This window comes from Zonotrichia leucophrys, chromosome 2 (assembly GCF_028769735.1).
Source record: "Zonotrichia leucophrys gambelii isolate GWCS_2022_RI chromosome 2, RI_Zleu_2.0, whole genome shotgun sequence".
Taxonomy (NCBI): domain Eukaryota; kingdom Metazoa; phylum Chordata; class Aves; order Passeriformes; family Passerellidae; genus Zonotrichia; species Zonotrichia leucophrys.
The window spans coordinates 46779694-46795347 of NC_088171.1; the positions used below are offsets into that span (position 1 = coordinate 46779694).

Consider the following 15654-nt stretch of genomic DNA (forward strand, 5'->3'; position numbering starts at 1 on the left):
TGGTTAGATTGCTAACTTAGTGAGGCAGTGCTGACTGTTAGCAAAACTGGATGGAACAGTAAGGGGAACGAGCAGTTTAAATGCCTGGAGCTCAGTGTAACAATGGGCCAAGAGTGGAGAATCCAGTTGGATTATGAGAAATTCCATCCCTTTGTGGGATACAGAGTGCAGTACACAATTTTACAACCTGTCTGTGCTTGCTTTTGTTAATTTCTGGAGGGAGAGCTTGTATCCAACTCACACAGCTATTTGCCCCTCTACCTTATCCTTGATATTACTGTGCCATGGGTTTTTTATTCTGTGCATATTTGCTATAAAGTCATCTGGTGGAAACCAAGATGTGAAATTATGTGAAGGTGCATTTTGGTGATGTACTGTGTATGTTCAAAAGTGGTATTTGGCAGCCCTATTTTACTACTGCTATCAAAATCCACTTTCTTGGTTAATTGTTTTTGATGATGTTGACCTGCCAGAGTCAAACTCAAGACTTCAGTTAATTGTTTCAGTGTTCATCTTTCTTCATGCACAGTCCTGAAATCTTGTCAAATAACTTTTGGGTTATGAATGCTTGAGGGGAGGAGTGTAATGCCCTGTTATTCATAGCAAACATATACACATAAATGTTTAATTAATCAAGTACCACTCATTTAGAGTACTTCTTGCCAGAAATCAGCTGTTAAAATTTTTTTCCAAGTCAGTAGCTGCTTAATTTTCATATGACAGTTAGGTTAGCTGCTTAAACAGAACCTGTCTCAGGTTTCTAGAGTGACAGAGGAAATTATGTCAGCAAAAAATGTTGGATTTCAACACCTGTCTAGTTCAAAGTGAACAGAGAACAAAAGAATCCTGGTGGGGGAAAAAAAAAGACATTAAGATTTGTATCCCTTCTGTAAGAATGGAACATACAGGCAACTTGGAACACAATGTGTGCTTCCCCAGACTAATGGTGTTTTGTAAAGAATTTTAAATGGTGTCAACATTCACACTAAGGGTGCAGCATCAGGAAGATGACTTTCAGCACAACTGCAGATCTTACCAGTGCTCTGTCATCTCTGAAGGAAAACAAGTCCTCTGTCACTACCTGTTTTATAGATCAGGCTCTTACTGTAGAATTTTCTGTAACCTTCACTGCAGTCCATACATAATCTGAAAAGTTGCTTCTCTCTCTGAACAGATACGTGGCGTTTGACTTCCATAAAGAGTGCAGTCGGATGAGGTGGGATCGGCTTCAGATTTTGATGGATCAACTGGCAGACCAGCAAGATGAGTTCAGGTAAGGCTCTGCAGTTCTTTCACCTCTGTGCTGTTAAAATGAGACAACTTCTCAGAATTTCTATTGTCTTGCATTAAGGCACAGTAATACAGAGCTTCTGTAGTCATCTGTGAAGAAGATGCATTAGTGTGTCCATATCTCTGGTGTCTTGCTGACACCATGTGCAAGGTTAGACACGTGGTTGGGGGTTGGATGTAGAGCCCACATTGCCTCTCCATAAAGTGAGTCTGAGAATTGCAGCAACCCTGAGTTGTGGCAAGAGCTGCCTTTGCCTTTGTAAGGTTGGGTGGAAGGTTAGACAAAGAAATGAATGTGCGTACACCTGGAGCTATTTAAAAGCAAATCTCTTTAGATTATATTTGTTTTCATCCATGGTAATTCCAGGTTGCATTGGCAGCAAACTCTTCTGCCTCATAGTGTAAAACACTGGGTGTTCCTTCCACAGGCATTTGTAAAAGTGTTTTCTCTAACACATATTTTTGTGGCTCCAAACCTTGCATTGGCACTGGTTGTTAGCCCTTGCTAATATAACTAACCCACAGGGAAACACATTCTTATTTTCTGTAGTCATATCAAAATACACAAAATGTCCAAATCAATTTAAATCTTTAGTTCCACAAGTGGGTTTTTGGTCATAGCTACTTGTAGACCTGTAGATTACTAGGGAAGTAGTTTACTTTGTTCTGCTTTTCTGATTGCTTCCTTCCTGTTCTTGAAGCCTTGTGACTAAAGTAGATTAGCTAAAACATTAGAAAACTAGCAGTGGTATAGTCTGTCCTGACAAAATAAAATGAGGTAAGATGTGGACTAGAACAAGAGTCTTGTTAATAAAGTCTCTTGCCTGGAGTGATGGCTATGGGAATGATATAAATTAATCAGCTTATAGTTACTATTCTCTGTCTACCACAAACCTTAAAAACTCATTAAGACCTAATGAATAAATTGACTTTGAACACCTCAAATAAGGAGAAATAAGATTGCAGTTTTTTCCTATATAGCAAGGATCCTTTATTCTTAGAATTAATGCTAAATCCTTTAACTTGTTTACTGCCAGCTGCCACTGGAGGCATAGAAAATAACCAGATTTCCTTGAAATGAAAACTTAAAAAAAGCCATCTCTAAAACAAGATATAAAATTGAAGACTCATTCTCAAGGCTGGCTCTAACTTGTTTTATTTCATTTGTAACGACTGTTGCTTAAATAGGAACAGAAAAGTCTGAGTTCTAATCTTCACAGAAAATAGTTTTGCAACCCCTAGGGAGGTAAACAACTCTTATTTTCTGCAGGCTAAATCCAGTTCTGGAAGATCTGTCAGAAAGGAGAGCTGGGTTCATGGAGGTCTTCTTTGTTAGTTTTTTTATTTTTTAGAGCAGCTATAGGAGATGCAGCATTTAAGAACAGACATTTCTAGTTAAATAGGATAATAAAAAACTATCTTATCCTAATATCTGTTGTAGCCAGAACCTGGGGGGAAAAGGAAGACTTCACAAGTATTATTGTCACTGTAGTCTTCAACAATGTAAAACATGGTGTAACAAAACTAGCTAAAGAACGGTGAAAATTATGTTTTAAAGAAAAAACAAGGTTAATCAAAGTAAATTCATGTGTTTCTAAACACATAATTTATGTGATAAAAATGCTGAGGCTCTTGATAAAAATGCTCTACAGTAAGAGTGGATTATATGCTAATCCAGAGTTCATAATTACATATTGGAGTAACTTAATCTATGGATTATAATCTGTAAAACTGTAGAAAACTGGAAGTTTTGTGCTATGGCAGGACAGGCATAGTTCTGTCCCATTCACACATCCAACTGATAAGTAGATTGGAATATTTGTTTTGTTGTAATGCATGTCTGCAATTCAGTATTTAAAATGAGCTGTTTGTCATCAACTACTGGAAACACCTAGTTTAGTGGATTTAAAAAATGGAGGTAATAATTAGCCTATGTGAGGGGGAATATCTGGTTTCCCCCCTCATGTTCATATAATGGAGAGAATAGCATGTGACAGTAACAGATTTTTCCGTATTTTGCGAGCATTCTTAAAAAATCTGAGTACCTTCCTGGAAGAAATGTGACAACTTAGATGACTTTTTATGCATTGGTGATTGGGTTGAACTGGTGACCACTTACCAACAAATCTGGTTACTTCTGCTGCTAGGCTCTGCTAATGATTTTTGTATCTGTGGAGCTGGGACACTAAAATAACTGGACAAAAATCCCACAAGTCCCTGATTTTGCACCAGAAGTTGCTCTTCCCAGTAGCATATAACTCAATATTGCTGATTGACTTTCTGAATGGTAGGAGTGAATACTGCCCTGAGATTGCTAAATGTTCATTTATTGGTGCTGTTTTTCAACATGGCAAGAATTCAGGGAGACATCAAAGTTTGAAGACATGGCTGAGCGCTCATCAAATGCTCAGGACAGTTGTGGTTGGGTTGTTAGGATATTTACTTGTGAAACCAGGTGGTTTATATGGACTGTTATCTCTAAAGATGTGTGCTGTGTGTGTTAGTTACTTTCTAGTTGACTCGGAGGGTAAGACTGTGACTCAGCAGGAGGGAACGTTCCGCAGTAACTGCATGGACTGCCTGGATCGCACCAACGTCATCCAGAGCTTGCTGGCACGCAGGTCTCTGCAGGCCCAGCTTCAGGTAAAGCTTTACTCTTCTTTGACAGGCTGGAAGAGGAGAGAGGCTTTCCATTTGGAATGGAAATGTCCTTTGAATGCTCCAGTAAGAGCTTGCAAAGTGGAGTTACTGTACTACTTACCTGAGCTGCATTGACTAGACTTAAGTTTGGTAAATACAGCTGTTTTTGAAAACAAATCCTAATTTTTCTATCAAACTCCTAGCAAGCCTCAATGTGCTTTTTGTTCCAGAGACTTGGTGTTCTGCATGTGGGACAGAGAATTGAAGAGCAGGCAGACTTTGAGAAAATCTACAAAAATGGTAGGCTGTTTATAGAGTTCAAACAATGCCTTTTTCTCTGTAGAGAGTATATAACTTCCTTAATATTTCTTATCGTTTTCCTATTCACAGCATGGGCTGATAATGCTAATGCTTGTGCCAAACAATATGCTGGAACTGGTGCCTTAAAGACTGATTACACAAGGCAAGTCAGCATTTCTTGTAAGGGCCTTCTGGGTTTTTGAGCATGTTTGGGATTTTCTTCAAGTTCTTCTATCTGAGAAGGTTACTAATCTGGGGCTTAGGCTATAAATGAGTTTTTTGCAATGGTTCAGTTGGTAAAAAGTCAGATTAAAATCTTCAGATTCCATGATGTGTTTATATGAACGTAAAGGCTATCTGGAAATGAAAACCAAGGCAGTGTGCCATGAAGATGCACATTTATGTTGTCTGATGGAAAGAAGTGTAATTTTATTTTACAATTTTGTTCCAAGTATGTGTGGTTATAATGCAGAGGCAGCACTAGATAAATGTATTCCTGTGCAGGTGTTCATTTAATGCAGTACACATCTGGATAGTGACAGAATGTAAATCTGAAATTATAGTCCTGAATGCATTCATATATTTTAAATATTGTTCACAATTTCTTTTTGCAGAACTGGGAAGAGAACTCGGTGGGGCTTAATAATGGATGGCTGGAACTCATTAATACGTTACTACAAAAACAACTTTTCTGATGGATTTAGACAAGTAAGTAAAGTGTTTAACCATGGGGGAGTGTATGTGATAAACATTGTTGTGCATTCTAACTCTTGCCCTCCCTTTCTCTTCCAGGATGCGATTGATCTTTTTCTTGGAAATTATTCAGTGGATGAAGTAGAACCTGCTAGTCCTTTACATGTCAAGAAAGATTGGAAGTTCTTAGCTGTGAGTATGAAGACTTTATTTGTAATAAGAGAAACACAACCATTCAGTCACTGGCTTCATTATGCCTGAGTAGGACTTGTCAGTTAGTCATGAAGCATCCCTGTAATCTGGTAATGTTTCTGTGACGCCTGCTTATAGGATTAAACCCAGACTGCCCCTTGACAGAAAATGGGGTGTCCTTGAGGTATTGGAAAAACTGCTGCTTTTTTTTTTTTCCAAACATGCTTCACCAGGTGGAAGGGGGAGAATTCTGTTAGTCACTATCAATGACTGTTTCCTTCTGCAGAAGAATCTTGTGGACTTCTTTTCTCACACTTCATGCAGAAGCATAGCTTGTAACACAAAACCCCCATTCTTTTCACTTTTTTCACCCTTCCCTTTCTATTTTGAAGTGGGATTTGGGAACATAATGGGTTTAACTGGTGCATTTATTTGCATTTTAAGCAAAGCATAAGCCTCAACCTCTTTTTTAATGCACAGGAGGTGTGTTTCAATTCTAAACATTATGATTGAATACAGTCTTCCAGATTTTGCAACTATCCACACTTTTATTTGTACCTGAATGCAGGTGAATTGAGAAGCAAAGCAAGTAATAGCTTTACAGTACTACCCATCTTAAAAGAAATTAAGGAACATATGTACATATTGCTGTATCAAGTGATTATTCTGTTTCTCTTTCCTCAGTTGCCTATTATTATGGTGGTTGCTTTCTCCATGTGCATTATTTGTTTGCTAATGGCTGGTAAGTCACTATTGAGTTTGATTGTATAAAACTGGCTTATTTCTCTGTGAACTTTCTGTAAATGGCTACCAGTAACTATTCAGTGTAGAATTGCTTCTCAGTCCTTCTAAAGGGTGCTTGAACATGGCTCTGGAGATTGAGTGTATCAATCTGTATCTGTATCATTAGTGTGGAAAAAAACTGAGATGCTGTAGAAAACAATATTAAAACTCATGCAGAAGTCAAGTAAGGCACAGTTAATTATCTCCAAATTTAGATGCACCTGTAGCTTTATTGTAGGCTGGATGAAGCCCCAGAGGAATACCTCTCCTTTTGGGCAGAAAGACAATTCAGAGCTGTCAGATACAGGCATAAGCCTGGTTCTGATGGATTTCCCTTCAATCTAAATCTGTGTTGGGAGTGGTGAAGGTTTTTGCATTCTGCTTTTGCCTTGAATTTTCTAACATTGTTACCAGTAGCGTTCTTGACTGGCTTCCATAGATCTCTGTTCAATGTGTTCCAAGAACTGTGTGGCAAATACAAATATTCCAAGGTAAGGAAACAAAAAGATCTGTGAAAGACTTCTGGTTTCATTTGACAACAAACCTCTGAGGGAGAGCTTGAAATATTTGCATGTGTCCTAAAGTAAAACTGTCTGCTAATTGGAGATAATGAGCTGAAAGGTTTATCTGACTCTTCTTCTCAGGTGATACATGGACTGAGACACTGGCCTATGTGCTTTTCTGGGGAAGTGCCAGCTTTGGAACTTTTGCTATCATCCTTTACAACGGCAAGGATTTTGTAGATGCGCCCAAGCTGGTCCAGAAGGAGAAGATGGACTGAATTTGTGTGTGTGGAAAGCGGCTTGGTACTGAGGATTCTTCAAGCCACACTTGGAGTCTCTACTGACCTGCTTTCCACACCAAAAATGCCCTTATGAACATTCTTCCTTGGCAGTGGGGGGTCAGGGGTAAGGAAACGGTGTCCTGTGGTGGTGGTAGCTTTCAACTGAGACCTGACTTGGCAGTCTTAGTTGCAATGGTCTTTGGAATATTGCATTAGTGGACAGGGCTCCACTCTCACTGGGGTAATGCAAAGACAAAAGCCAGCTTTTTGGTGTCTGGAAAGTTCTTGGAGCTTAAGTGGACTGCTTAAGCTTATGCTCCACCTGGGTTGTTCCAGCTGGTTTTTTGGCCTTGACAGGAGAGAGCTTTGATGCTGTTCGTGTCTCAAAACACCCAAATGCTGAAGCATTATTAATGGAACATCTGTTAGGGATCTCTGAACAAATATGGCTTCTTACCAATAAAAAGTCCTGGTCCAGACTTACAGCTGGATTACGTTCGTTGTGATAAAGTCTGTGTTAAGGAGTCCTTCGTGCATATTCGTGTGTGGGTTCTTTTCACTAAATATGAAAGATCTTTGAATCCTAATGCTATTCTAAAACAAGGTTTTTGTCCTGTCTTGTTTATCTAGAACTGATGCAATATTCTGCTAATCATTGTTTGGGTGAAAGGGCAGTGTAATTGGATGTTCCTGAAGTTGCAAATGTCTTGCACTGTTTCAATACTACAGTCTCCATATGAAAATCCAGTAGTTAGCGAGTTAAAATGTAGAATTTTCTTTCTGAAGATGTAAACAAAATCAAAGAATGTACAAGTCCTTTGCAGTGTTTATTCAACCTTCCTTATGCTAAAGTTCCAAAGTACTTCATTACTTTAAGAATGGGTCACAACATAAAAGATGAACTTCATATTGTTTTGCTAGTCAGCTGCTTCTATCCTTGGTTATGTTGAAATAATTTATGACAGAAGGAATAACAGCCTGAGAAGAACACAGTAAGTCTAAACTCTGAATTTCTACTTGGGAGCAGCAGCTTGCTTTTCATGCATGATACTGTAACACACTCTTTTAAGAAAAAAAAAATCTGCTGACTAATTTGTGCTGGTTAATGTGTGTCTTTAAATTTAGTGCTTCCAAGCTGTATAAAAATAAGGACCAATTTTAAACTATTTTGTCACTTATTTTATATGGTTTGTTCAAAACCAGACATGGAACTTGCTTAAGGCGCTGTGCATTGTTTAATATTTCCTGTAAGTACAGCTGTATATTCAGATTGCGAGTATAAAATTTAAATGGGGGGAAGGGACAAACATGTAGAATACTACTAGGGCTAGCACAGGTGTCACTATTGAAGCTAGAACACAAAACACTGATACTCCAGTGTTCCCTTGTGTTATGACTGAAAATATGTACAGATCTTTTTTTTTTTTTTTTTTTTTTTTTTTTGCAACTGTTCATTTTAACCTTGAATGTTTCTGGAGGCCTCTTCTGGGTTTTGTGTAAACATAACCTGTTCATGAGGACTAGTACTTGCAAGGTATCCATTTGCTTCTAGATGCTGTAATGGAAAAATACCAGTTGGTGGCTAACTGGAAAATCCTCCTAACTTAAAATTTTCAAAGGTGAAGTTCCTCATGGGCACAAAGTACAAGAATATCATAGACTCAATATTTGAAAGCAGTGGTTCTGGTGGCTCAATGGCAGGTGGAGTTTGAAACTTGGCTCAGTTGTCTTGCAGTCTAGAACTAAGTTGTTGCATCTTTGGTGAAGAACTTGTTGCAGCAAAGACCAAACTTGAATTGCTAATATACAAGGTTTGTAAGACTTAGAATAATGTAGGTTTTAGAAGTTGGAAGGCACCTGTGTTTCAGTGCTTTGCAAAGAGTCTGTATTTCTAAAATCACAAATGGTGTACTACTCTTAAATGAAAATAAAATGTTCAGCTTTTCTAGATGTGCTGTCTGCAGTGCCTTTTGTGCTTTGGAGCAGACTGTTCCCAAATCATTCCTTAGGAGCTGATTCACACCTGAAGGCTGCTTCAGTTTTGTGTGTGCTTGTTGCAGGGATCATCACTCAAACGGTGCTGATCTCGGGCAGAGCCTGGTCTCAGCCTGCACTGTGAGATGTTCTGCTCCTCTCAGCCATGCCTGGGTCTGTGTCTGGAGCCCCTGTGCCTGGAGTGCTCCGGGGCTGCATCCCCAGTGTCACCTCTGCTCAGGGCCGATGCCTCTTTCCTCACAAGGGCACTTCAGCCTCTTACTGACCATACCAATAGGTGAAATTCAAGGTGTCTTCCTCCTTTCCCTTTTACCTTTGCTGGGAGAAGAGACTGACATGCACACAGAAAATTCTTGCTATTAAAATTCTGAATCCTGAAGCTGTAACTTTTTTCACAATAAATTAGTGCTTTACAGGTTCTAGGCCTTGAGTTTTTTCTTATTTTTAAAGGTCAAAGCAGGTTTAAAACCAAGTAGGTTTGTTTGTTTTTTTTCTTTTCTAACATTTCTTTTTAATTAAGGAAGGCGAGCTGGTAGATGTAAAACCTTACGAACAGCCAGGCTTTCATAGACCAAGTCCCCACACTTCTATTCCCATCTCCTTTTTCCCCCATCCCTCTTTTCCATGCTCTCCCTTTTTCCCCGCCCTCTCCCCCACGGACGGCTCCGGGCGCTGCCGGCTCTCGCCGCGGGTCCGCCCGCCCGCCGGGGGGCGCTGTCCCGGCAGCGTCCTGGCGCGCGCGGCCCGGCGCGGCCTGACCGAGAGGCGCCTCCGCCCCGCCGTGCCAGGGGCTCCGCTCGCCCGGGGCTCCCCGCCCGCCGCCGCTCCGCGCTCGGGGCCGCCCGCCCGCCGCCATGAAGCTCGTCAGGTGAGCGGGTGGGCGCGGATGGGGATGGATGGAGGCGGATTGCCCGCGCCGGGCGAGCCCGCGCCCTCAGGGCCGCTCCGCGCTCTCCCCTGACCGCGGGCGGGAGCGGGAGCGGCCCGGGATGGGCCGGGCGGGGACCGCGGTGTGAGCCGGGGCCTGCGCGGGTCGCTCAGCAAACCTGTCCCGCTTTTTGGAGGGAAACCCCCCGGAGCGGGTTGGCGTTGCCTTCCCGCGATTGTAACGATTTTTAAAATGGTTCTTTCTCCGTACAATAATGGCCGTTTGGCCTGGAAGTGGATGCTGGATCTGGCAGTGTGTCACTGAAGCGTCCCAGCTCTGGTGGCTGGGCCGGACGTGGTGTGCCACTGAACATCCCCGGCAGGATCCGTGAGCGCCGGCCGGGGGAGCTCGGGATGCGGCACTGCTGGGTGCTGCCTGTCCCACACGTACGGCTTTGTGTGCAAGCGAACGGGATGGGGTTTTTAAAATGCGTTTTTAATTGCCAGGTTTCTAATGAAGCTGAGCCATGAGACTGTGACCATTGAGCTGAAGAATGGGACGCAGGTGCATGGAACGATCACAGGTACGGAAGGATGGGAGGATGCAGCAAAATACTCCCGGTTGCTTTTCGGCAGACAATTGGCATTCGCAACTTGAATGAGTTTTTTGTCCTGTGCTCCCTCTTGCGGGGACCGGCACAGGGAAATGCAGGAGATGGGCTTTGTAATTCAATTCATAGCTTTATGTGCAAGCGCGAGGCGTGTTTGTGTTGCACAAGTGTCTGGAAATTGTCGGGGGTTGCTGGGAGCAGCCGGGAGCTGTGACCAGCCGGCTCTCCATAGGGAACCACGAAAGTACTTGGGAATTTCAGTGGGTCACGGATTGTCTTTGATGTGCAGCAGTGGGTGAGAGATTTGTTTTAGCGGTTCTGCTGGGAGCTGTAAACCTGGTGTAGCACTGGGAGCCTCTGCGCCCCGCTGCAGCTTTGCCTGCTGACAGGCTCGGGGGGAGGAGGGAAGCAAACTTTTCCAAATCTTGCTCGGTAGTCTCTTGTCATTTTTGTAGCACGGTCACAGAGTCACAGAATGGTTTGGCTTGGAAGGGACATTAAAGATTATCCTGTTCTAACCCTCTGCCATGCACAGGGACACCCTCCAGTAGACCAGGTTGCTCAAAGGCCCATCCAGCCTGGCCTGGAACAGTGCCAGGGGTGGAGTATCCACAGCTTCTCTGGACAGCCTTTTCCAGCTGATGTGGGCTTAAATTGGTTAAATTGTGCATGCAGACAAAAAAATAATTATTCCTGTTGAGCACGATTTTGTTAAGGCAAGTCTAGATGGAAGTGCGTATTTGCATATGTTTGATTGTGTGAGAGGCGGGTTGGAGAACGCGGAGCTGGGTGTGGGATACAGGGCAAAGAGGAATCCTGGCCGAGAGAATCTGCTCCTCCCCTGCTGCCAGAGCTCTGTCCTGTGCTTTCCTGGGGCTTCGTAATTACCAGGTGCTTCTTTATATCACTGAGCTGGAAGTTGCAGGGAATTCTGCAGGGTTCATTAAGTGGCTCTCAGGTATTAAAACATGTGCAAGCCGTTTTGTTTTCTCTAATAACCCCAGTGAGGGACGTTGCTCTGAGTGTTCCCGTGAGCTGTAGTTAGGGCAGGTAGATGTGGGTGGGGCACGGTGTGTTTATGGAGGCAAACCCTCAGGGCTGAGCTGAGGAAGCTGCTGCATCTCCCTCACCGAACTCACCCCCAGGTGGCTTTCAGAAGCTCTTCTGCCCCAGCACTCTTGGGGAAAAAAAAAATAAACATACAACTCTTGTTAAGTTTGAGTTTTATTCCAGAGGATTGTTGAGGTGCTGTTTTGGCCAGCAGCAATCCGTGGGGATTTGGCAGAGTTCAAAACCGGCATTATGTTGCAGGCCGGTCCATCAGCTTTGATTAGGAGCTGAGGGAGCCAGCTTGGTGCCCGATTGCAGCACGCTCTGCTGAGCCCAGCAGATGGGAAGCAAACACTGCTGGGCTCCTGACCTCGCTGCTCTTTCACGCTTAATTGTTGAGCAAAGCCTCTCTCATTTTCTGGTAAGAATCTGCAAAAACATTGCGCAATGTCCTGTTCCTCCCAGCCCCGGGGCAGGAGCAGGGATGAGGGGACAGGTTTTGTGTAATGCCCCTCACAGCAGCCAAGGGACTGGGTCAGGTGGAGCTGTGTAAAATCCAGAGGGAGGGGGATATAGACAGAAAAATAAAACCACTGTCATTTTGATCTTCATAGCTGGAGATCAGATCCCCCTAAGCTCTATGCAAAATAAGAACTTCTGGGTTTTTTTTAATTGCTCCTCACAGCTGTTACACAGTACATGCATCCAGCTGAGATGTTTTTTCCAGTTTGGAATTGTGCATTACACAGCATAGTGTACGCAGTACTGATTCCATACAATTCTTGTGTACTGGCTGTTCTCAGAGTTTGTAACCACAGTGGTTGTTCCTTGCAGTGGGGTATTTTCTGTACTTTCACAGAGAATTCACTCTGGTGTTGAATGTATTTTATCAGGAGGTAAATGTTGCTTTTGTGGTTGGATTTTCCTAAGATTTACAGAAAAAGGAGTTTACCCAGGTTATTTTTTCTTCTCCAAGGGTTGTTTTTCTTCTTTTTAAAGGACTAAAGATTAGTATTAGCCTTCTGCAATAAGCAGTAGTTTATTTGTTGTTCAGAAGAGTTTTTTTAACCATTTACAAAGCAACTATTGCCAGGACCTGGATAAAGATCTCTAACCATGAGGAGCTAAAGGCCTCTCATGGTAACTGGATAATTCAAGAGAGAAAAGAGATGTAGTTCCATTCTGTGACAGGCTGAAGTAATTAATGAGTGGTAGAAGCAGGCATTGATGAACAGGATAAATCTCATTTCATGTGTGCACTTTAAAACAGGCAGCAAGAGACCTTGTCCCTGACATGAGGCTTGTGTTGTTTCAGGAGTGGATGTGAGTATGAACACACACCTGAAAGCAGTGAAAATGACTCTGAAGAACAGAGAGCCCGTACAGCTGGAGACCCTGAGTATTCGAGGGAACAACATCCGCTACTTCATTCTGCCTGACAGCTTGCCTCTGGATACTTTGCTAGTGGACGTTGAACCAAAAGTCAAATCCAAGAAAAGAGAAGCAGGTGAGTTTGTGCTTTCCTGGTCTGTGTTTGTTCTGCCTTTGTGTGCATTTTAGTGCTGTGTGTCTGAAGGTGCCTGATAGGAGTCTGTCAGTGTCTGCATTTGGTACTGAATTCCTTCATCCCTGAGGGTTGGACATGGCACTGGCTCAGTCTGCCTTGCCCACCTCCTTGGCATCTGCAGAGCCTCATGCACATGAAGTTGTGTTATGGCTTTTCTGTTTTTCAACATGTAAATGTTTATCAGCTTGAGTAAGTCTTAACCTAACTGAGTCTTACAGTTGGCACCCAAAGAGATTTACTTCCTCTTCTCCAGGTGTCAGTGTTTGCTCAGTTTGTATGGGGAACTTCACACAGATAACAAGTGCAGGACCATATCTCAGATGGTGTTGAATGGTTCACTGAAATTTGGTATCTGTGAATCTGATAGACTTGAGAACCTGAGGGAATCAAGGCTGTATTCCAGTGAGTGCATCTCCAGCTTTGGCTTCCAGTAGTGTTCCAGTCACGGCTCTTCTGCTCTTCCTGGAACTTTTTTTTTCAAAGTGCTGCTGAATAAAAATCTTTCTCTTTGGAAGCCTAGCAGTATAGACTGTAACTCAAGTTTAATCCACACTACTGAAGATGAGTCTCCAGTAAACCCCAGGAAATCAGCAGCAGTATATATTTTGCCCACCAGTTAATCAGTGTGTTTTAAAAACAGTGAGCTGTAAGTGAAAGCTAATTGTGCTCTAGAATCATGTCGTACCATTTCTCCTGTAATTAGTGTTGAAGGATGTGGGCGTGCAGGGAGTTCTGCATTGGTGAAGAACCTCAGCTGTGCAGCACCCTGTGAGCACTGCAGCTGCTGCCTTGGTGGGGAATAAGGATAAAGCTCCCAGAGGGGCTTTGCTCCTCTCCAGTGCATTAAAACAATCTGACCACATAGAGAAATGAGTGTGGTTGGATTGCTTTTTCCTGAAGCTCACATTGCGATGTGAATGGGAACATCCCTACTTGGTGTGAGCAGCCCTGATAGCTCCAGTTGCCTCCATTTGATGCTCCCTGCATCCCCAGTGCATGGAAGCGCTCTCAGACCAAAGCTGTGCTGTGCTTTGCCTTAATCCATGAGTGCCCTTGGGCTGCAGCAGTGTAAACCCTTGATTCTGTCCCTAGCAAGTGGTGAGGAAAGGGCAGGATACTGGCTGGGCTGTGTGTGCCACGTGTGCCTTGTGTCCAAGCGTGCTGGCACTCAGTGAGCACAGCTGCCTGTCATCCTCCAGCTGGGGCTGATGCTTCCGTGGATTCTGTATCTATCTGTCTATACAGGCTCAGTGTGTACCAGCAATATAATGACACCTTGCTTGAGTCAAATCTGTCCTGTGTCTCTGCTCCTTCTCTCTCTTCTGAATTTCTAACCTACATCCCAGAATAATTGTCACAGCCTGCTCCTTGAATGTTGGTGCCAGTGGGAGTCTCTTAGAGAGCCACTGCTGTTTTCAGAGTTTTCAGTATCTTTGTGATCCCTGCGCTCAGAAGTGTCCTTGTGCAGAGTGCAGTGTGTCCTTGCAACCTGGTGGGTCACATTTCTTTGTGAGACAGATGCAAAGGCACGTTATCACCTTATGGATCATATGACATTCAGGAGTTGCTTGTGGCCTGCACTGTCCTATGATTCTGTCTTCCCTTTACAATTAAATAGCAGTAATTAAAACTGGGAGCACACTGTCAAGACCTTTGCCTTAGAATCACACCTGCAATTGGCAGAGGCATCACTGAGACCAGAAGGAGCTGGTGGATGCTGGGATCCTTTCAAAACGCTGACCTTCCACATGGTGCCCGAGACAGGATGGGTTTGGGAATCTCACAGTTTGTCAAAATTTGCATTTCTCTCTTAAAAAACTAGACTGTATATATATATATGGAAAAAGAATGAATCCTGGTTTCCTGTCAGATTACCCAGTCATTTGGGAGCAGCCAACTATTTTATGTCCTTGTTTTCTGCACTGAATCCAAGGACAGACAGTAGTCTGTGGAAGGTGTATACTGGAAGAACTAACACAAAAGATGAAAATATTACCTGAAACTTACTGAGCATTACCAGACTTAATGCCTAATGTAATGTCTTATCACAGGGAAGCAGTGTGGTGATTATGCTCAGTACAGAATGTTTTAATCAAAAAGAAAGTATTCCTTGGTCTCACTTTATGTTCTCTTTTTCTTTTGCCTGCCAAGTTGCTGGAAGAGGCCGTGGAAGAGGCCGTGGCAGAGGCCGAGGTCGTGGAAGAGGAAGAGGAGGCCCAAGACGATAACTTCTCATCATATTCTGGGCAATTTCTGGGCAATTACCATATTCTAGGCAATTTCAGGTTTATTTTGTACAGGTCTTGTTTATGGTATCCATTTTTAATAAACGGAAATGTGAAAAGGTGTCTTTCCTTTGTTAGCAAAGCCTGGGGAGGGAGGCAGGTGTGTCCTGTTTCTAGGGCTGTCGCAGACTACACACATCTTGCTTGTCACTGTTGAGATTTTGCCCACCCCTGGGGGCTGTACATTTCCTCTTGCTTTTTGCCCCAGAACCAGAGACTTGTGTTGTGCTTTCACAGTGTTTGAAATGAATCCCTCTTTTCTAAGGCACTTGCCATCCTCTAATGCTTCCATAGCTAAGCTGCTGTGTTAAGAACCCCTGTCCCGTGTGTCTCTAATACTGTTCTTCAGAGCAACCTTTTCTAAAGTTCGTAGATATAATTTTAATGTTTTCTATTACATGAAGCTTGCAATTTAAACAATGTTGCTTTCTTTATAAAACATTTGCACAGGGAAATTAACCAGGTCCATGGAACTGCTGGATTGTTACATCTGATGATTAAAGAATACCTGGATATGAACTTTGTCAAAGCTAATTATATGGCATACTGTTGTTTGGGTGGGGCTCGTAAAGCAGCTTTATCACAGATATCTTCCAG

General features: G+C 42.9%; 2 protein-coding genes across 2 annotated transcripts in view; both read left to right on the top strand.

The window, feature by feature from the left end:
• Window positions 1–8632, top strand: part of SACM1L (SAC1 like phosphatidylinositide phosphatase) — a 29394-nt gene extending 20762 nt beyond the window's left edge. Inside the window, exons 13-20 of the mRNA XM_064704855.1 lie at window positions 1175–1273; window positions 3795–3933; window positions 4161–4230; window positions 4321–4393; window positions 4845–4938; window positions 5023–5115; window positions 5800–5857; window positions 6543–8632. Of these exons, the coding sequence (XP_064560925.1) occupies window positions 1175–1273; window positions 3795–3933; window positions 4161–4230; window positions 4321–4393; window positions 4845–4938; window positions 5023–5115; window positions 5800–5857; window positions 6543–6679 (763 nt within the window). The 3' untranslated portion in view covers window positions 6680–8632. The remainder of the gene's footprint in view (window positions 1–1174; window positions 1274–3794; window positions 3934–4160; window positions 4231–4320; window positions 4394–4844; window positions 4939–5022; window positions 5116–5799; window positions 5858–6542) is intronic.
• Window positions 8633–9402: 770 nt separating this feature from the next.
• SNRPD1 (small nuclear ribonucleoprotein D1 polypeptide) lies at window positions 9403–15576 on the top strand. The gene is made up of 4 exons (XM_064704857.1): window positions 9403–9545; window positions 10052–10128; window positions 12521–12712; window positions 14924–15576. The coding sequence occupies exons 1-4, from the start codon at window positions 9532–9534 to the stop codon at window positions 14998–15000; spliced, it is 360 nt and encodes a 119-aa protein (XP_064560927.1). The 5' UTR covers window positions 9403–9531; the 3' UTR covers window positions 15001–15576.
• Window positions 15577–15654: the final 78 nt, after the last annotated feature.

Excerpts from the sequence above, each read along its gene's own strand:
- SNRPD1 (XM_064704857.1), top strand. Across the intron at positions 10,129-12,520 it reads GGTGCATGGAACGATCACAG|GAGTGGATGTGAGTATGAAC; the intron begins GTACGGAAGGAT and ends GTGTTGTTTCAG. Across the intron at positions 12,713-14,923 it reads ATCCAAGAAAAGAGAAGCAG|TTGCTGGAAGAGGCCGTGGA; the intron begins GTGAGTTTGTGC and ends TTGCCTGCCAAG.